The 23,014-nt window shown below is 39.7% G+C and overlaps 1 protein-coding gene across 2 annotated transcripts in view; it reads right to left on the minus strand.

The window, feature by feature from the left end:
- GLRA2 (glycine receptor alpha 2) overlaps window positions 1-23,014 on the minus strand; it is a 131,825-nt gene that overhangs the window by 16,822 nt on the left and 91,989 nt on the right. For both annotated transcript variants that reach the window (XM_074168785.1, XM_074168795.1), the window contains exon 8: window positions 11,735-11,884. In XM_074168785.1, the coding sequence (XP_074024886.1) occupies window positions 11,735-11,884 (150 nt within the window). The remainder of the gene's footprint in view (window positions 1-11,734; window positions 11,885-23,014) is intronic.

Genomic DNA, 23,014 nt, shown 5'->3' on the forward strand with positions numbered 1-23,014 from the left:
GTATTACTAAAACAATTGTTCACAAGAATTTATTTATTTATTTTAATCTATAATAAAGATCTATTATTTCCACGCTCTTCTCTTTCAGAAAACTGATAGGAATCTGGTTTTACGGAGTCCGTGATAAGAAATTTGGCTACTGCTAGGTAGAAAGGTTAAGCTGAAAACAAATACTACAGGAAGAACACATTGACTAGGCTGAAAGGCCAAAAACAAGATTTGCAAACTGGAAAGGAAGAGCAACTAAGTTTGTACTTGGTAGGAAAGGCTTGAAAAGTAATTAAAAAAAGCTAGATAGAGCAATAATTTTGAAGGTAGCAAGCAAATCAAGAAACAACTAATCCTCTTTAGATTTGCTGGGAATCATTACTTGAAATATTAGTGAGGCTACCCGGAGTGAGAAGCGTGATACCCAAACATGAGACAGAGAGACAACTAAAATTAATACATTCAGCAAAGCTGAAGCCCAGACATGGCAGGACATGCCTGTGTACGAGAGCCTTGGGGAAACTGTCAATTACTAGGAAGACAGGGACAAAAGAAATACAGTTACCTATGTGGGAAACACAGTGAAAAGCTAATGTAGGGAGAATAATAGCTAAAATATGTTATGCCTCCTCTGCTTTTTCATCTTAGACACACACACATACATGCACAAATATTGAAAGAGGGACCTGTCCAATGGACAATTAGCTGCTATTATAGGCTAATATGGAAATTGCAGTTGAATAGCTGCATAATTTCCCACTGTTCCTCTGTAAAGGATGGGGCAAGAACTTGCAAAACTTGCAAGAAAGGTAATTGTCTTCTGCAAGAGCAGCTGGAAGCCGCTACATAGGAAACACCTCTGTAGTCTATTGGTAGGGCTGGAAAATTACTGAGCAAGAGCACAAAGTCATTTTCAGAAGACTTGAGTACCTGTTCATTGGTGTAAATATCTGCAAACACAAGAACGTCCCCCGAGTTTCACATGGGAAGTCCTGTGATAGTGTCAGGGTCACCACAACATTTCAAAGTTAGGACAGAGTACTTACGCAGTACAAGCACAAGCACGCATATTGCACATGCAGTGAAACACATGGGACCAGAGACAAACATCTTAATTGATCCAGGTATGTAACAGTGAAAAAAAGAATATTAGGACCTTGCAGCACGTCTTCAAGACAGAAGATACCAAAGGTTGTAAAAAAGCATTCTGTGATGCACAAGTTGTCTCTATTTTACCAGCCTGTAATGGCATCACAATTCATTATAGTTGCTGTAGTTTCCCTCACCTGCCATGCTCAGCACAGAAAACAGCCTACAAGACCAAAATTCTGCAGATGGGGCAAATGAGGAGACTTAGTGATCAATTCTACACTGTTTTGCAAAACCTGAAGACCGTGAATGTGGTAAGACCCTTTGGTTTTTTGCAGAAATACGTGTTGTACGGCTCTTTACTGTTAACTTGACAACAGAGGCAAACAATATTAGAAAAGGGAGCCCTCCATGGGAGTGAAACAGAAAGCTGGCATAAGTTAACAAGAAACAGATCAATTAATTTCTCAGAAAGTCTGTGCTATAGTACCAGGGCTGCTCCTTGCAAGTACCTGTAAGACTTTACATACCGAAGAGGAAATGCACAACTTGCTTTCCTAGAATGTCATGCAAGATCTCACATTTGTGCAATTCAGATGATCTCTAATGAGCAGAGCTTGTGATCTCCATTCTTAATTAGTTATTCTTTTGACAGCTAAACATTACAGAGCACCTGAAGGCAAGTCTCCACCACCAGCAGGCTTGGGAAGGCTTAACAGAAAAATGAATGAGTCGGTCACAGGCAGAACACTTCCACATGACTAGCAGAAAGAGTTATCTCAGAAAACTACATGAAGAACTGCTTGAAGGGAGTGAGGTGAGGCATGAAAACAAGGGCCTCATGTCTTCAAGGGTCTCGTCATGATATGACAGAGAAATTAAAAACTTAGCACCTTGGCAAAATAACTTACACTTATGCAAGTGGATTATATATGTGTGTGTACCAATGCGCACCTAGTATCTGTGTAAGAAATTACATCCAGAGGTTAGAAGGTAAATGATTTGAAGAGCTATGCTATCGCTCAGAGAGCAGTTACAGGCTCAATACAGAAATTCACAGGTAGGATTCTGGACTTCTGTTACCCCACATGTTAAGGCAACCACAGCAGCCTTTTCTGAGCTTTCCAATGTGTTTATCCAACAGCTAAAATCACTTTGGCATTCTCAGTATGCCAGATATATTCAATTTAGCCACTGGAAAACTGAGTTTTCCAAGTCCTTTTTGACACCGATCTTGCTGTAGTAAAGCGTTGTGTGGGAAGACAGGGCTGTGCCAGCTCTGAGATGCCATGGGGAGAGTCCACTTACAAGAGCAGAAGTGGCTAAATTTTTAGTGACCTGTGGCTGGCCTTTGCAAGGAGTTTCCAGATGCTCCCAACTTGAAATAGGTCTTTGTGAGGACTCTGGGAAGACTCAGCAACAAGCACTCAGAATATGTGGAGCTCCAAGATGTTAATTCATTCTGGTGTAAATATCCCTAGCCCCTTCCTCATGTAACAAAGAAAATCTCCTTCCCCACCTATCCACCTACTCCCAGTTGGCCCATTGCTTCTTTTGTACAAGATAGATTAGTGTTATTAAAACAAACAAACAAACTCCCAAAACAATCCAAATAAACAACCCAAAGAAACCTTCAAAAAAAGCAGCCAGCAAAAGAAATACCCAAGTACAGATATCCATATTTACAGTAAATAGCAACTTGCTCTAACAGTGGATGAAATTAAATGAACTTATTTGATCATTAAATCACACTAAATGTGTCAGAATCAGTCTCTGACTGATCAGTTCACCATGAGCAATGCCTGTTAACTTGAACAGAAATGACTAAACAGTATTGTTTTTCCCTCTGGATAAAAAGATGGAGAAACTAATGGCTTCAACAGCACTTTTAAAAAGTACTCTAAAAACTGGATTTTACTGGAACCCGTGAAGTTTTTCAGACCTTGAGACAGCGTGAGGTTTCAACAGTCTGGTTAATACAATTTGGTTTTGCACAATGTCATTTGGACAACATCATTACAGAATGCTTCACAATTAATTACGTTCAAATAGCAGCTTCTATCCCCTGTGGAGAATGGGATTAATTGGGTCAGATGTAAATATGCATTTCATGGATCCTACTGAACACTTGCCCATCTCACCAATTTACCATGTAATTTGATATAACTGGTGTACTATGCTCTGGAGATGCGCAGGGCGAGCACAGTTGCAAGTCAGGGTAGAAATATACGGGTACAGCAGTGCTGGGTATTCTCAGCCTGCATTATGCTTGGCTCTAACTGTGCGACCCTTTCATTCTCTTTCAGAAATACTAATTTATGTTTATTCAGGCTGAAATACTCTGCTATTGAAAATGAAGCTTGGGACAGAACTCAGAACTAATATGAAGTGTCATGATGGACCCCCAGCAACGTGAGATCAGAAAATGTTCCTTTCCCAGGTGTCTTCAACCCTCATTGGAAAGACGACCTGACCATCATTGCAGTGAGAAACCCTGAGACCAAGCCTTAGCGGGTCCTGACTCTGGGCAGAGAGACTAAAGATAAGCTATCTACAGGGAAAGAACAAAGGAGCCAACTTCGGGGCAAAGTTGTTTCCTTGACCCCTCGTACAGCCTAAGCCTAAATCTTGGGACTGCAATGGCTTTTCACTCTCTTTCTGGAGTCTTAGGTAGGGGCAGTTTACATTAAACATACTCCTCCTGAAGTCCCCTTTCTTCTTTTTTAAAAATCATGAAACACATACTTGACTGGCGTTTTTTTTTTCTGTGAAATAAGGTGGGCCAGAACATATCCAGTGAAAGAATCGCCATTTTCTAAAATAATCTGGAAAACAAAAGCTTGTGCTTGTGGCAGGTGGTTCTTGAAAAGCTACTTCATGTCGCTTTAAAGCATCAAAAATAAGAACACTGTTTCCTAGCTCTTTCTAGCTTCGTCTGCCCTATTTTCAGTTTGCACTCTCCCCTAGGTATAATAAAAAATGAGACATTTGCACCCAGCTGGAGAGCACCTTTCATGAGCTGGAAAACTGCAGAGTTCATTTCTGGAGTGTTTCCTGCTGTTCATGAGTAACTACCAGGACAAACTCACTTGAGTGAAGTGCAAACTTCAGTCCCCAAGGCTTGTCAGTTCAGAGCTGATCCTTTCAGCTGCTGCGTGCTAGGTAGGTACAAGAGAGGACCGGGAGTTTCTAAAGCAAAGTATCACTACTGAGAAAACAAAAAAAACTTTATCGAGTACTCCTTCTGGCTTTTCCAATCCTTCCTGTGCCAGGTGGTGCAGCATACAGTCATTTTGTCATCCCAGATCTGAAATATTGTGATATTACTGTTCTGTAGCCTCTTTAAACCTAGTTTTACAATCACAGAATCACAGAATCACAGAATCACCTAGGTTGGAAGGGACCCTTTAAGATCATCTAGTCCAACCAATGAAAAAAAAAACAACAAACAAACAAAAAACCCACACACACACAACACACCACACACAACCCACACACACACCACCACACCACCCAACACTAATCCATATTCCCAAGCACCATGTGAACTCCTCTCTTGAATACCTCCAGGGATGGTGCCTCAACCACCTCCCTGGGCAGCCCATTCCAATGCCTGACAACCCTTTCAGTAAAGAAATATTTCCTAATATCTAACCTGAACTTCCCCTGGCGTAACTTGAGGCCATTACCCCTTGTCCTATCATCTGTAACTTGAGAGAAGAGACCGACCCCCGCCTCTCTACAGCCTCCTTTCAGGTAGTTGTAGAGAGCGATAAGGTCTCCCCTCAGTCTCCTCTTCCCCAAACTGAACAATCCCAGCTCCCTCAGCCTCTTCTTGTAAGACTTGTGCTCCAATGCTTATATCCTGTTCACATCTTATTTAACATTAAGGAGTAATTTGCTAAAGTATTTGCAAGCTGGCCAACATGAGTCATTATACTGTATCATGTTCTGCTTACTGCCCTAGTGCTGTGCCTGGTCCCTATGTTTTGATTATCACCCGCAGAATACTTTGTGTTGCACTGCTCTGATCATTTCAGCAAATACAAAGGTTCACCATTCTGCAGCCTTACCAACTCCCCATCAGTGCTCCACTTCTCTGGTTTCCACCACCTCTAGACTAGGCATTTTTTCCCTGTCCTCAATTTTTGTGCATTGGTGGGGGTTTTTTGTGGAGTTTTGATGGTGGTGGTTTTTTGGGTTTGGTTTTTTTTTTTTTTTTCAGAACTATGAATTTTGTTCTCTTGATTTTGCTGTCCTGGCTTTGCCTCTACGCTGGTTATTTACTTCTATTACTTCAGCTTGTGCACTTGTACTCTACCAGTTTAAATTAACCCCTAGATAGTTGACACTTGATATTTGGAGGTCTTTCTCAGGAACTGGTATTACATATTCCATTAATTAGTCTGCCTCTGATTACAGAATGTTTAACATACGCAAATTTTTTTGGTTTTCAGAGTTCTCTCCCTTGAAATATAAGTATGCTTTTTCTCTTCTGTTTCTTGGTTTGGGGTGAAAAATCCACCCCATATAGTCCATCTTTTTATTGTGTCTGAGGCTGTAAAACATGTGAAACACAGATACTTGGTCTGCGTTTTTTACCTTCCCTCCTCCAGTAAGGGAGGGAATTTCACTTTTCATGGCATTTCACCTTTCACGACATTTGTAAACAGTCCCTTAAAAAAAACAATTTCTCTCTTCCACTGTTTCTTTGAATGTGTTTGTTTTTCACCAGAAAATCTGCATTTCTAAAAAGCTTAGTCTGTCCACCTGGATAAACTTTGTTGGAAACGACCCCCATGGCTGAATTGCTTCTTTTCCTACAAGTTACTATTTTTTGGGAGACTCCTCTGTCTCTTTAGACATGTGCCTTGAGCTAGACCAAGGATTTATATCCAGATGTTTTTCCTGTTTGAAATTATGCTTTTGTTTAAATGTTTAAACCCACTGTAGTAAGTCCATTTAATAAACAATAAAGATACTTTGACTGATGTTAACTAGGGCCATTCCTAGCCTATTCATGCTCACCATAAAAAGACAGACAAGGTCATTCAGATGAAGTCACAAGGTGACAAGGCAACATGTTGAAATGTATTGTGTCTATTATTTAACTGGTTCTGTGCAGTCATGTGTGGGACTATAACTTCAAGCTAAATGATCACTTTGGTGTGTTTATCTTCTGCTGGCTTTTTCTGCACAGTTCCATTAAAGCGCTAATGCAATTGCCCTGGAGAAAGAAAAGTAACCGCGATATCTTGAGGGTGTTTTATCTACAGCAGAAGCCATGTGCTCTTTAATCTGTTAAGCAAACAAGATGCGAGAGAGAAAGCCATTCAGACTCGGATTCCTATTTTTCGCAATGAAACTCGTGTGCCTGAGCTTGCTTGCTGAGTACCAAAAATAGCTCAGCAAAAAGGGCTTTCCTTGAGCACTTCCATTATTCACATGATGCGGCACCTTACATAAGACGAAGCGTGCACGTCATCCTGCTGAGCGCAGTGCACATGGGGGCTAGCGGGCAAAAATTTCCACCGGGGACAGTAGTACCAAGTGTTTTAAAGGCAAAGTCAGGCTGAAGGCACTGAATTTTTTTCAATGGCAAGTCTAGAAAAATCTCAGAAAATTGTTTGGGGGGTCTGACGGAGGGATTTCAATATGATTCAATATGATTAAAATGGCAGAGATGGCCTTTGAAAATCAGTGTTACTCAATGCGTACCTCTTCTCCATTTAAAGATGGAAATACTATATTAACTTGACAGTCACGATGACTTTGTTTGGGCATGTGGAGTACCCATCTCTCCACCGGCAGCTCCATCCTGAGACCAGCAGTTCTCTGGAGCACTCGACCAGGTGCTGCCACCTTTGCTTAGTGGAGTTACTCTTTGCTGCTGTAATCACTTAGTTTCAGTCCCAGCTCTTTCATTTGAAAACACCATTTGTGCCTCCCTTTGCTAATCTGCATGCATGTGAACCCCCCTGGCTGCAGCATTGTTACTTGTATTGTTCTTTGTTCCCTGCACATGGGATTAAAATCTGTCACAGCCTCCAGCTGCACAGTTTTTCGTTCAAACTATAAAGTATTGCTTTTAACACTAATGGTCCCAAACTGAATCCCTATTCTTGGTCACAGTGGTAACCATCACACATATAATTTAGGAAGTCATCTTTGAGATAATGGTATGAATAGTAGTGTACTTTGACTCATTTTGACTACTGATCACGTAACATAATAATTACTATTTTCAAAAAAGGATGATTGAACCTGTGTAAACAGAGTTCTTCTGCTTCCCTGGAAACCCACAATTTTGAAAAATAAGCAAGCCTTTTTTCATTATTAAAAATCATATTTTAAAAAGAAGTTATTTTCTTTCAGGTAATCTGGCATTACGCAAATTTAGTTTTTAATATAATGAATTTGTATTACATCTGCAGTACCATCAGACTCACGGCTTCTGCAGCCTGTACTCTCTATGCAAAAAATAGTATCATGATATACAATAAATAGGCTATCACTTCTCTCAGCAGTGAACTATTGCTGCTGATGGGTGTATTTCACCGTGAGCGGGAAGACTATACGAATCTTTAGGACAAGCATTGAATGCTTCCTCCAACAGAAACTGCATGGAGGAGGCAGACAGGTTGAGGCACTGATTACCTGGGTGGGTAGGGATTTATTCTGTATGGAAGTAGGCAACAGGTCCTGACAGTGAGATCTTTTCTAACGCAATGACAGGTCAATGGTTCAGCTGTAAATACGATTTCTGGACCATCAACAATACAACCCAGACTTTCCTAGAGAAACATTAACCAATTTGATCTTTGGCTTAAGAGATCTGATGGTCTTTTAAGGTGTGTTGTGCTTTCATGCCATGCTCTGAGGGTTGCAACACTTGCTTTTCTTAGAACAAGATCCAGCAGAAACAATGACAAAAGCAGTGACAGAGACATATGCTTACAAAACTGAGAACAGTATTTTTCTTGCTTTGTAGATTTAGCTGCAAAATCCAGGATTCCTAGTCAGGCATGATTTGGGGCCTATTTTTTCTCTCTCCAGATTAGCACTGAACGATGCAGTATAAATATTCAATCACCCCTCTTCTGCACTGTCCCCTCTTGTGAGCAATACCTCAGCAAGTCAAGCTCCCTGCTTGTGAGGCTTCTTGAGGCACCACAAGCTATGTTATCCCCTGCACATAAACATCCTTCTCTTGAGCAGAAAAAGTACCGAGCTGAAGCTATTGTAACATTGCTCCAGAAACCTCTGTCTTGGTATGTCTCCTCTGTTCACCTCTCAAGTGCACATCACTTCTGTGGTGGGAGTTCTCCAGGGGAAATCAGCAGCCTCTGTGTAGTGCCCTGGCTGTACACATAATACACAATATTCAAAAGTAGAAGAAAGGTTGCTGCAAGTTTTCCTTAGAGAGAGGATAACCATACCTTACACAAACTTAGCTGGACTACTAGCACTTTGTGCTGGTAAGACACACAACACTAAGTACTTACTTGGACTGGTTTTGTAGCTATAAGGCATCAGCTTTCCAGTAGCAGCACAGTAATATTGGTCATATCTTCTAGAGAGGCCCTGAATATTTTCTTTTTATGTTCAGTTTTGTATATATGCAAATATGATTATTTCTACAATAGAAAGTATCCAGAAATCGAAGGCTCTACTGCTTGATATTGTAGCTCTGAAAGTGAACAATTTATTGCATTGCAAACCCTCTATCTTAATTTTGCCGAACTGTGGTTTTTCCTTTGATTTTGAATGCTACTAATTCCCTTTACAGTGTACAAAATCCACTGAAATCATCTGCATCTTATAATCACATAACTTTACATAGCTTGATCAAAGTCAGAGGCCCATTACAGCTCAAAAGCTGCTCAGGCACTGTTTGTGTTCTGGGAAATCAAGCCCTGAAAGATTTAAATCCTGGTCCCATTTTATTTAAATGAATACATTTCATTTCTCAGTCACCAGTACCAAGCAGTGAGTTGCACACTAAGCTCATTTCTCTCTCCATCACTGATTTTATTACCTCCACAACTCACCCGTAATCTGGATCTATCAGCTGCTATCATATTGCTTCTGATCTGCTACACGTTACACTGTGTAAAAGATTTCAGCACACGGCTCTTCTCCAAGCAAATAAAAAGAAACCAATGAAATACATTTTTTTATTCATAGTTATTCATACTCCACTAAGCAGGGCTCAGGACATCACGAGGAGAAACACTGCAGGTTGACAGCTCAGGAACATACCAATAAAAATGCATTTCATTATACATACCAAATTTTGTTGGAATGGGCTCATCTGAAAGATGACACAATGTGGGATTTACTGTCTCAAGGCAGTTCCTATGCTCCTGTCCCCGCCATTCACCTTGCATTTATACAGAACCAGGCTACTGAATACACATGCACTTTCCTTGGGAGGTTTGGAATGGGGGTGGCACAATCAAGCATGGGAAAAAGCAAGCATAAGGATGGGCCAGAAGAATGTACAACATGAAACTGCTGTTCATGCTGGGGACAGTTCTATGTATTTTGCGGGGACATTTAGCAAAGAGAATACAAGAGACTACCAGTGATGCCATCAAAATCATCCATTTTGCTGATTTATGACATCGGTGCACATATACTAAAACTCTCTCTTGCTTTCTCTTTCTCACTACAGTTTTACCCTCAAACTTGAATTGCCGATCTGATTCACTGTCCCGTAAGCTGATGACTCTTTGCTCCGCAAGCCATTCATGCGCCGCACGGACTCGACGCTTTCATTCCCAGCAGTCATAGTCTGTGCCTGTCCCCAGAGTGTCAGCATAGATAGCAGCAGCAAGAATGAGAATAGCACAGCGGCAACACAACGACACACATACAAAACACGCAAAGAGAAGAATGGCTCAGTTAGAGAAGACCATCATGCAAAACAACGTGAATCACTTTCAAGGCACAAAATAAACTGAGAAAATTGTGAGAGACAAATTCAAGTAAAGAGGTGCAGAAAACATCTCCTAAAGAGATGGATTTAGTGACATTATTCCCTATTTTGAAATTCATGCAACCAGATTCATAGGTAAAGTGAAAACAGGCCTGTGCAAATGGATAGGTGTCTCTTACTCCAGCAGAATATTGCCTTGTATTTAATTAGGGCTTTACCCATTTTGCAAAGAATCCATGTACTGACTGACTTTGGATAAACAGAGGTCTTCTGGTGACTTGGTTTTAAATAACTTTGTTTTAATAGTCACCAGAAAAAACATTCCCACAGCAGATGAATGACCACTTCCATGGACCAAACCCTCATAATTTTTGAGTGATGCCCCTGAATACTACTACTTACCAATGGTGGCTTCTTGCCTACTTGTTCATCTCTAAAGCAGGCATTGTATCCAAAACTGAAATTACAGACCCCATACAGCAGCTTCTGCTGTTGCCATGCTGGTTTTGGAAACACAGGCTTCCAGTGGCAGTGCATCCGGCATGCATTCCTGCATACGGGCAAGCATTTCTGCTGTCTCTTGTAATCTAATCTTAACAGGAATCTCAATTCACCTGACAATAATATTAAAGCAGAGAACAGCACTGGATTGTTTCCCAGAGCATCCATCAAATATTACATTAGCTATAGGACATTTATTAGACAGACCTGTCAAAACAAAAATGCCCTATACCATTGTTGTCATCCCTCTTGTAAAGGAAACCATTATTTGTGGCTTGAAGCACTCATGCAGCTCAAGCGAATATTTACTTCATCTGGCAAATGCATATGTACAGAGTAAACCTAAATGTTTCTACTGATACTGAAAACCAGTGACATCATAGATACAGGAAGGGTGAAATCTTTATAATCATGGGAATGATCGTAACTGGACTAAAATTCAACTTAATGTTTGGATTTGTCTTTCCATTTACCAAAGTAAAAATCAAGAAAGACAGACAGACTTCTTGAAAATATTTCTAGACTGACATCTAGGTTAAAAACAAGCATCTCTTCTATATTTCAGTCACTGGTATAAAATGATGTGATAATGATACTCACAAACAGGCCCTTTGTTCAAAATTTGAAGTCTGTATTAGTAACAAACTCTGAAATAGAATCTAGAAAGGAAAATCTGTTAATCCTTCTCTTTTCTTAAAGTGGCCATGTTTCCTGGTTTCAGCTGGGAAAGACAGCAGTTACTGGTGGTTTAAAAGTGAGGGCAGAACTGCCAATCACTCTGCAATAGGCTACCCTAAGTAATCTCCCATTTTAGCATGACTAGCAAAGGCAGCACCAGAAAAGACAGGCTTTAGGCATGTGCTGATGTCAGCACATCTGGATGATGTCAAGGAAATAATACTGGTCCTCTATCTATTTCATTGCTTCCAATGGTGGATGCCACATAGTAGCACAGTATTTGTAAAGGTACAGCTGCCTCAGCAATTGCAAGAAGAGAATAAAATTCTTGGAATTAGTGACCGATCTATTGACATTTATTGATAACTTCATAAACTTCAAATAAACTCAGCAGCTAGTTATAAGCTCTTTATCAAGGAGTAAATCACTCAAAAGGAAACTTTAGAATGAGACTCTCCTGCAAGGGCAAGAACTGAGATGAGAAATCAACTGCATGTCAGGGCAGACTCAGCCACCCCAAGTAAAGAGTAGCAGTACCTTGTTTTGTCTTCTTTGCCTTCTTCGAAGCCTCAGAAACTCCTTGTGCTGCCGTGAAACAAAGTTGACTGCTGCATATTCCAATAACGCAGCAAAGACAAAGAGGAGGCACACAGCCATCCAGATGTCGATAGCTTTTACATAGGAGACCTAGAAAGAAATAGGACACAGCATGTTATATTTCAAACTTCTTCATAAGCTGAAGATATTGATGTAAAAAAATAAACACATTTCTGCACAGCATGAGATCCAGTTGTTCAATGAGATGGGGTTCTTCTTGTTTTGTGTTTTGGTTTCTTAGTTTATAGACTTATAAAAAATAAATAATCCAACTATTAATGGAAATATGTGTTTGCAAAGAATGCACAGATTAGGAGATTCTGCCTTTAGGAGAAGAATTAGGGTTAGTCTAACAAAATACAAGTACTCTTATAGTCACAATCACAGCTTACTAGAAAGAATACAAACACAGGGCGTGATACAATACCTACTGAAAAGCAAATCAGTAAAGCTTATAGTTAACATCTTTTTAATCTTTTATGAATCAATTATCCTGTTGGTTAATTAGCTGTGTTTGGTATCCATAACCTCAAAGTAAACTCAGGCTACTGTATCCTATGGGTTGATAGGACTTTACTAATTAAATATTAGATCCTAGTTTCTTGACCTTTATCCAACAACTCTGTAAGAAAAATAAATCTTCATAGATATCTGCTACAAATACCCAAATACCAGATGCCTCTCTTCTAGTAAAAGCCTATTTTGATTTAATAGACTGGTCCACAGTAAAATCAGATATATTACAGCACTGCAATGTCACAAGATTTTTATCATCTTACTCACACCGGGCCAAACAGTAGCCAATTAATGAGCTATGCATTGTGCATATCAAAGGCACATTGTTCTCCATAGCTGTATTTGGTCTCTGCCTCTCTTTGTAGTCTTGCAGTTTTTAAGCAGAGATCTTAAGATTAGGCAACAGTAGATTGTCTCTTCTGTTTATCAGGTACTACATCCAAGGCAGAATTAAAATCATCTGACTTTTAATATCTACAACATATACGTGAGCTAGTTGCCTAAAGTACTTAGATATAAATTAATCAAGGAATGAGGAGGAACAGGCATTTCTAGGATGCAATGCATCCAAACAATTTTAGACGTCTTCTCTAGGAAGAGATGAATAACACCCAAATAATGCTTCTTCATCTTCATGTCTGTAAAGAGGAGCTTAGAACCACTGTGTAAGCATAGACACACGTGGAGTTTTACTCAGTTGTCTAAATATCACATCACATACTGTCACATTTGGGACCTAGACTCCATTTGCTAAACCACGACATCCAGCAGAGCACAAATCTCCAGTACCATACTAACCAGTCTTCTGAAGATGTCTCAGATACTGAAAGTCACCTGAAATGGCACCACTATACAACTGAATCAAGATAAGAAAAATGGATCATACCTAAACCCTGAAAAATTATAATCAAACGTACTTAACATCTGAATAATACCCTGCAGGCCAAACATTCCAATACAGTCAAAACATGCAGAGGTCTGAAGAGGGAGCAGAAAAGGATATGTTGTGCATCTAACACTCCAATGCTTAGGAGACCCAATATCCACCTTGGAAAAATTCATCTCTACCCTTTGCACCTATTCAAAATGACCTTGCTCTTATGGTCATGGCTACCATATTATGATGAAGGGAAGCACACCTATTTCAGTAGATTTTGCTCCTATTTACCATGTGCTTGAATAGCATCACTTTTCAAAATCTGTAGAACATTTTTTGTTAACATCAAATAGATTATATTGCACTATGTGCTCCAGCAAGCAACATGAGCAGAGGAACTGGCATTTAAAGCATGGCAGAAAGAATACAGAGCTCTGTCCTGCACATCCTGAACACAGATCAGGACATTTTAGAGGACCCAAGTGCTGTTATTCAGCCTGCATCACTGGAACATTCTCCGGAGATGTTCAAAACCCGCCTGGATGCATTCCTGTCCAGCCTGCTCTAGGTGAACCTGTTTTGGCAAGGGGGGTTCAACTAGATGATCTCCGAAGGTCCCTTCCAACCTCTACAATTCCGTGATTCTGTAACATAAATTTCAGTAGCTAAGCCTATCATGCAGCTCCATTCTGCAATGTCCACAATACAACATGCATAGGCTGAGATGGAAGAGGAGGACTCAGCAGGCTAAGGTGACACTATAAATCTGTGCCTTTCAATTAGATACACAGCAGGTATGCATTTGTCCCTCCCACTCATAAGAAAGTTTCACAAGTTACATATTTATTGAGCAGCTGTGAAACCCAGTGAAAACTCGACAACGTCCCAGACACTCTGTGCCACAGGCTGAGGCGCAGTAGGAATCAAGTCACTGGAATTCATGTAAAATGCAGCTGAGTTTAGATTGTCTGTTACCTTCCTTGAAGGATCAGCTTGTTTTCCTTTACAAATGCCCTTAGGAGACATATTAGACATGCATAAACAGCTGGACTGTGCTGCCAGAGACAGCACAATGTGGGGAGTTGAAGCCACAAGAATCAGCGTTTCTGACGGTGCAAATCCTGTCCTATTGGGGATATAGCAGTGAGGGCAAAATAATAAAGGAAGCCCTGAGTTAGCCTTCCTGTCACTTACACAGTGCTGCCATAAATGGCATCCACACAATTGCTGAGACAGCTGGATTATTTTAACTCCAGCCCGCTGGGCTGGTATCAGAGGATCACAATATACTTGGCAGGTACATAGCTTGCTTTACTGTTTAGCCATTGCCATACCATGGCACAGCTTTAAATGGGAAAATAGAAAGCAATGACTTCCAACAACATATTAAAAATAAATAAATGGAAAAGTCCTGCAATGAGTGAAGGCTGACCCCTTTGTTTTAAAATACTTTATGTGATTTTATCTATGTATCCCCAGTCTGTACAGAATTATGCTGCTAAAAGCCTAAAAACCCATGCAATTTTCTGAAGCCAGACTTTTTCATCACGCCTCTATGCATGGGAAATGTTGATCTATTACACCAAGTGTAGGAGGGCCTCACCTAGTACACATTTCCAAAGAAGTCCTAAAGTGATTGCCCAGATTTTACACCAGCACTTAGATATCTAAAGCGTGTGCAATGCAAAGTCTTTAACCTGTGTCTTTCATCAACTAGGAAATCTACCATCTACCAGATTGCAGACTGATCTGAAATGGAGCTCTCTCAACCACCCCTGCTGAAGATGTTCCAACTTGTATGAAAACACTTAAAAATGCATTTGCTTGGGGACTGGGAACAGAGTCTCCCCTTCCTAGATGCAAATCTTAAACAGTGGAATATGAAGTCATTCTCTGTCTCTGTGTCTCAAATACATGCAGGGATTGAGAAGGCCCTATCACAGAGTATTTCATGGTGCTTGAATGATTTCCTCAGTGAGATGAGCACAGAAAGGATGTGAATTTGATCTGCAAATTGCAGATGAATGCTATAACCACTTGCCTACCAGATGCTGTAGCTTCATACTGCAGTGTCTCATATGTCAATGAAATGTCTTTTTCTAGGAGCTCCTCAGCCATTTCTCACTTAACTCCATAGGAAACTCTCCATTCAGCAGGCTCTAGTGTGCATCTCATTCCTAGGTTCTTATTTTCCCTTTGCACTGTACAAGGAACCTTTCACATCTACTTTTCAGTTAAAAATATTGCTGAGTGACATGCTCATTGGAGCTGGGGTCTGCAAAGCTGAGTACTTCATGATATTATAGGTGCATCCATTGCTTTGGGCGGCTCTTCCACCAAACTCAAAAATGGCATTATCAGCTATGTTTTTTTCCCAGATCATAGCATAGCATAAAAACTTATATGTTTGCTCAACTAAAAGGCTTACATCATCTGTTTTGGTAAGGACTTATCAAACAATACTGTATCTCTAGCTTCCCTAACTACCACATCCATGCTCCATACTCCATAGTCACTACTGTCACTATATAGGAGAGTATAGACCCTGATTTTTTTGGAGAAGGTTTTGTCTCACCTAACTTAAACATGGTATGTATATGTGGCTTTTTAAATTAATGGTAAGAAATAAGCATTTTTAGGACAAAATGCTTCTAAGTGGAAGGTAGATATCTATGCGATATTCAAACAAACTGTACCCTAAAAATGGCAGTCTCTCATTTTTGACCAAGACCATTTTTGACTCATTTTGTTTTTTATATCTTTTAGATATATATTTCTGCTTGATATATGCCACCTTTGGTTAGATAAAGCCTGTGAATCATCTCTGTTAACTAGTATCTTGATGTAATCCTAAACAGAACAGAGCAGAATAACAGAAGTTACCCCACACAAGCCTATATAATAGAGATTGTTACCTGAGCATTTGCCACCTTTTGCATAATTTCATTTGCAGGACAGAACACAAGATATGCAGTAACAATACAAATTCAGAGTTTACATTATCAAGCTACCAAGTATGAAATGAAAAAATACTGGTGATTTTTTTTTCAAAGTTAGACCTTGTGAAAATTCCTCTGAAAGACCTGTAACCCTGGCACCGCACTGGCTCCATTTACTCTGCAGCACTTTTATAAGTGGATATTTGGAAACTCTGCCTCATTCAGCGTTATCATATTCAGAAAGCACAATAAGATTTCTTGCCCTTTTCTTTCTTTAAATAGCTGCTCCATTTTTTACTGCATGTTGCAGAGCTTCCTCTCTAATGTTGTTTGGGATAAGGGGATTTAATAGCTCCCACCAATAAAACCATAAATTGTATCAATTATTTAGATGCTCTGTAAATGTTTTAGGGATGGCTAATGAGGGAACTTTTACAGAGTGAGAGCTGTGTGCACCAAGAGACAAGTATGATGAGGTTAAGAATAGTAAATTTGACAAAGCAACTCCATTCCCTTACAAAATTTTCCTCATTTATTGTTTGGCCATACCCACTATGCAAATAAAAGACCGGTTTATGCTCTATACAGCACTCCTGTATGAATGAAGTGAAGCATCAATGAAGTGAAGTTCCTGGAAATGAAAGTCCAAGGAGGATTACACTGTTAATGAAGGCCTTGCAAAGATTAAACCTTCCACTTTTCCAGCTCTTTTCATTTTAGCACTGTGACTCTCTCACAGCTTCTGGGTACCTTTCAACATATTGCCATGTGTCACCACCAGGATGAAGCAAGCTTTTGTGGAGACAAGCCGGGGGAAAACATGGTCATGGGTCCTGCAGCTGAGCAGCTGTCATTTGTTGACATTTGTGAATCAGCCTAAATGTGAGCTCTATTTCCGCTGCAGTGCCAGCCTCAAGAGACTGAGACAACTGCTTTGACTCTGATTCTGTTGAACAGGTGTAAAATGGAAATAAAGACACATCTATTTTCTCCCAGGCGTCTGCATTGTGAAAATAACTTCAATACGCAGTGCAAGGTGCAAGCCTGTGTCAAAAAACTTATATTCACTTATTTTGGTTGATACGATCTCATGAAAAAAAATCTTTGACTTGTGATATGAAGCACCAAACATCTGCTTTTGCACTATACCGCATTCTAGGCAAGACTTTTTATAAAAAAGAAATTTTTCAGCTACTTGAAAACGCTAGTTTGAAACTAATTTCTCCTATGCATTAAAAGAATCTCTTGGGGAAAAGAGTTTCAGCAAATTTTTCAGATTGGAAATGTGGAAATAGAACAAAGTAACATCTTATATCAAAACTGAAACAAAAATTATGTAAAACTGCCTTCCAGTATAAGGTATCGATGTTACATTAAATTTCACTTTCTTTTTTTAAACCAAAACATTTACATGAAATTCTGTTGTCATAAAATTTACAGGATTATTCTTTTTTCAAATCTTGAATTCATAAAGAAATTGATAGCTCTTTCCTGCATCTCATTATATAGCTGAAGCTGAAATCACCAGTCCTGGTCTCATCACAATTTCCAGGCAGAAAAGTTTCTGAATGAAGAAAGTACTTTCTTTTTGTCTCACTCTTACTCTGGATCTTTCTTTTCACCCAAGCATTTCACCCCCATGAAATATCATCATTCTAAAACAAATTCATATCAGAAATTACAAATTACTTTCCCAGTCCTAAAAGCTCAGTTATTTTATACTATTCTGTTGTTGCAACACTTTCCAACTACTTATCCTTTACACTGTGCAATTTTAAAGGTTCATTGTCACTGTGCAATACCTTGACGGGTCAGGCCAACAAGCCTTTTATCTTAGTGGGCAATAAGGCATAAAACAGAAAGTCGTTTAGATTCCACCAACTTTAAAACTAATGGAATTGATTGCCTGGTGAGGTATTTACAAAGATGCTCACAGGGAAGCCCCTGGGTAGGGGCCAGAAGGAGTGATCACAGGTGTGCTGCAAAATTCACTAATACAGCTGATAGCTATTTTTATTGTGCTAACCAGCCCAAGATGCTGCAGATACAGCACTAGTTAGTGAGCAGTGACTGCTGCTGCTGTGCCAGTTCAATCCTACTCCCACTGGAGACAGTGAGCAAGATGCTCCCCACCTTCAGAGTGGGGCTGGCCCCCAAGAAACTGCAGGTATTATCCAATACTTTGTGAACGTCTGCAACATATGGTTAACATGTGATTCAGATCATAGAATCGTAGAATGGTTAGAGTTGGAAGGGACCTTAAAGATCATCTAGTTCCAACCCCCCTGCCATGGGCAGGGACACCTCCGCTAGAGCAGACTGCTCAAAGCCCCATCCAGCCTGGCCTTAAAACACTTCCATACACAACTTCTCTGGGCAACCTGTTCCAGTGCCTCACCATTCTTACAGTAAAGAATTTTTTTCTGGTATCTAATCTAAATCTCCCCTCTTCCAATTTAAAACCATTACCCCTTGTCCTGTCACTACAGTTCCTGACAAGGAGTCCCTCTCCGGCTCTCCTGTAGGCTCCCTTCAGATATTGAAAGGCTGCTATGAGGTTTCCCCGGAGCCTCCTCTTCTCCAGGCTGAACAACCCCAGCTCTCTCAGCCTGTCTTCATAGGGGAGGTGCTCCATCCCTCTGATCTTCTTCGTGGCTCTCTGCTGGACCTGTTCCAACAGGTCCATGTCCTTCCTGTGTTGAGGACTCCAGAGCCCGACACAGTACTCCAGGATGACACAGGACTGCTATAGCATGTCCTCCAGGACAGGATAAAGGGAGCACAGAATAGTAACTGCACACCAGAGACAGATATCTCTTTAAACTATGTAACTATATTCTATATGACACATTATAAAAAAAAGTAAACTTGTGTTTCAGGTAAAGGAACTCCATTCTAGAGAAGCAATAAAATATTTCTTTTTAGCATGGAGTGTGTCTATTCATACTTTATGATCTTTCTTCTCAAACAGCATATTTCCACCTTTGAAAAATGTAATCTCATAAATACAGAATCAATTATCAGATTGGTGAAACCAAGGCTGCTTGTTTTTCTTTCCCAAGAGCATATGAAGTATTGGCATATTCATCATGTGTCATTTTGTGCAATCATATGGTGTAGTTGCCTTGTATTTCCCATTCCTGACAATTCATTCCTTCTGTATAGGAAATTTAAACAGGATGTACCATTTCCACTTCAAAAGCCGTTGACTTCCTTGAAAATAGCGTGACTATTTTTCAGACATAAAGAAAAAAATATCTGAGCAGTAGCTTAAGGCAGTTCTTTTAACCAAGTAGGTTACAGCTGAGAAAACAAAGGCTTGTTCTTTGGACAGGTAATGGTGATGGTGTTCAGCTTGGGAGCAAACTGGGTCATTTTATTATGCATTGATAATGCAGGCATAGGCTGACCTCTGCTACTGAGAATGAAGTAACATTAATTGAAATTAAAACTAGCATCAAAAGCCCGCTTTTGCAAACAGGTAGTCAACTGTGCATTGTATCACTTTTCACTAAGATGACAATAAAGTGAAATGTCTCTTATATCTAGGCCAGGAGTTCAAGTCTAGCTTGACTACAGAAATAGTTAACAAGAAGGTACAGAGGGGAAATGCTTAATTATTTGGAAACGGGAGCTTCTCGTGGCCCTGCCTGAGAACTGTGTTGAATTCATGCCTTGTAAACAAAGACAGAGTGGAACTAGGACTGAGCATCAAGGTGCATGAAGTTTAGACACATGGATAGACCAAATAATAAAGGGACTAGATACTTCTGTCTGATTGTCTCTTTTCAACTCCTTGTGGAAACAGATTTTGGAGAGAATCAAAACTATGATAGAGATATGGGAAAAAATGCGAATTTCTCTGTTTATCATTAATTAGGACTTTGGCATCTACCAGGGCATTGCTGACTTTTCTCATTGCCCTGATGCTGAAACACACTGAACAGGAACAGCTCGGGGTCCACCACCACTCCCACCAGCTCAGCCACATCCCCAACACTATGTGGAAATAGGAAATTGTGGTTCTTGTTACTCCCCAGCCTGGTTACCTCTCACTGCCCTTCTGGTAAGAAGAGTCTGGCTTAACTGTCCAACAAAAATGTGCTCCACTGTAGTGTTGCAGACCAAGAGGTAGCTAAACCCACCCCACCCCAATGTCATGGTCAGAGGTGGTATGGTTTTGTCAGTTCTCAGACAAGCCAGTAAGACCCACAGTCTGTCCTTGAGCTGTCTCAGAAAGAAACCTGCAACACCAAGCATCGGCTTCTTTCCACTAATATTCTGCACATCTCTGCCCTTTTCCTCAGTCCCACTATGTATGTTTTATCTTCTGTCTTCAAGAAATTGGTCTTGAGTAAGAGTTCACAACCACTTGACTAAGTCTTTTTCTTTTTTTTCCTTCAAAACCAACTGGACTTCCAATAAAGCTTTCTAAATTCAAAGGGAAAAACAATCCTCCTGCCACCACAAGAAAACTAGGACTCTCTGCACACAGACGCCCCACAGGTTACTACAGCATCTCAGTGCCCCACTAGTTAATCCTTCTGGTTTGGCTTGTGAATAAAGCAAGCTCACATTGGCAGAAATAAAATAAGTAATTCCAATATTTGTGACGTTTCTTGCATATGGACCAAAGAAAGTAATCAACAGGTTGGTGGAGCCATGGTGATCAGTTTATGAAGGTGACAAATACTGATGTCCCTGCTACAAGGAACCAGCTTCTTATTGTTAAGTAATTGAAAGACATTTATCACACAGAAACACCCCCATATCCAGCTGAGATCAGTGTGAATTAAGAATTATACGTGGCTGCATTAAGACACAGACAAATAAATATACAGGCAGCCTTTGTAGCTAGATGACAATGTCAGTCTCGGGTGTCATTTACAATAGAAGTTTCTGGCTCTGCCTTCCTAGTGAAATCAACAGATAATATTTCTTTAATGCCATTAAATGCCTACTTGACTGCTTGGACTCTAAGTGGTAAATTCTTCAGTGGATGAGAGCTTAGATAAAAACAATCACCAAGGAGAAAAAACTGAGGAAGATTAAAGAGGAGCCACAAAACCATAATTGCATGATTGCTAGTAAGAATGGCTGGCAGGATTTTGAAAAAATGTCATTAATTTCATAGAGTAAAATGCTGATACTTACCAAAGGAGCATTTATATTTAAGATTCATTTAAAATAAGAAGCCAATGTGGTATGTATCTGAGTACAGCCAGAGAGCCTACTTCTAAAATGCCAGCTTTTCTGCTGTGATTACAGTTTTCTGAAATGTTTTTTTGTTCATTTGTCTCATGGTATTTTGTTTGTTTTTTGCAAACAGAGCACTAACTCAGGTTCAGAAAACCCTTTGCATTTCTTCTGTAGATCCACAAGTGCCTCGGCCACCTCAGGTGAAAAGTAATCTTCATTCAGCTCAGCCTCAGCCATGCCAGATGCAGTTATTACCTCTGCTACCTGATTATGAAGAATTGCACCAAATTGCATTGTTCTTTGACCTTTGAAGAGTTAACTGACTCAGCGAATGACTGTTATCAAATAACAAGTCAGGATTTCATTTTTGTAACAATAGGAACATATCTCTTCCTTTCACGTAAGGTGGGTAAGAATCATAGAACTGGCGGATGGCAGTATAGCTACCACAGTCAATACCAAGAACATTTGCGCCTATACGTACATTTTAAGGTATTATTTTCCTATTGGATAGCATGAAAATTGTGTTAAAGATCAGGTGACTGCAGAGCATTCTACAACATCCTCTCTGTGCTGTATTTCCTATTGTAGTCACAACTAAGTGAACCATTAAAAGTGATCCAATTCACTGAACCAAACAACAAAAACCTAAAATTAGCACAAGGATGCCTAGGGCAATATGCCTTTTTTTCTTTCACTCTTGGTCTCTGTTGTTTTTTGAATAGAGACTTGATTTTCTAATTCTTCCCTAAGATTATACTCCTAAAACATGGATTGCTTAGGACTTCCAGCAATGTAATTTGGTGGGAAAAGGCATTTGTTTGGTTTTTTTATGATTGCCAGTCTCTTTAGATTAGAGATGGGAAAATTAAATTAATCCTTTGGTCAGATAAAATTGCCTTACCAGTGCTAAATTATAACGTGAGAGTTAACCAACTGACGGGATGGTCCATTACACTACTTGGTATCTCAATATGCTTCTTTCTTGACTATTACTTGATCAGTTAGTGGCTACTCCTGAACCACTTGTAGTTCTTAATGATTCTTCTGGCTCTGCATTCTGAATTGCTACCTTCATCTGATTAAACTGGAAGGGAAAAAATGCTTTATTTGTCTATAATTTAAGCAACATGTAAATGACAATAATGATGCAACAACTAGATCTGTCTATGTCCATCAAATTATTCTCTTCCTATCTTTGGAAAAAAAAAAAAAAAAGGATATTTAAATGAAAAATAAAAATATCCTTAAAAAAGGTCCCAAAGCTGACATCAAAGAAAACATAGGTTCATAAGGGATAACATAGTCCAATTTCAATTTTAAGTGTGAGTCATGTTTCATGTACAGTGAAGCACTTAAGGAAATGCAGAATTGAAAGAGGGTGTACAATGGGAATAATAGAATATGGCAAAGGTGAAAATGTACGCAGAAAGAAATTGATGATCTGAATATTACTAAGGAGAAAGAAAGAAAATGGGATAAAGAAGGCAGGTTAAAGGAAAGAAAATGGAATTCAAATAGAGGGAAGGGGGCCTGAACAGCAACATCTAGCAAGATTTAATTATTTTTTTTTAATTCACTGAATCAATTTCCATATTCTAAAGGGATCAAAGCTGCCACATTAGTGTAAGTGTACCTATCACGCACCCAAACTAGCTCCAGCCCTTAGGCTCAGGACCTGGGATCAAC

Source organism: Numenius arquata, chromosome 1, assembly GCF_964106895.1.
Source record: "Numenius arquata chromosome 1, bNumArq3.hap1.1, whole genome shotgun sequence".
Lineage (NCBI taxonomy): Eukaryota > Metazoa > Chordata > Aves > Charadriiformes > Scolopacidae > Numenius > Numenius arquata.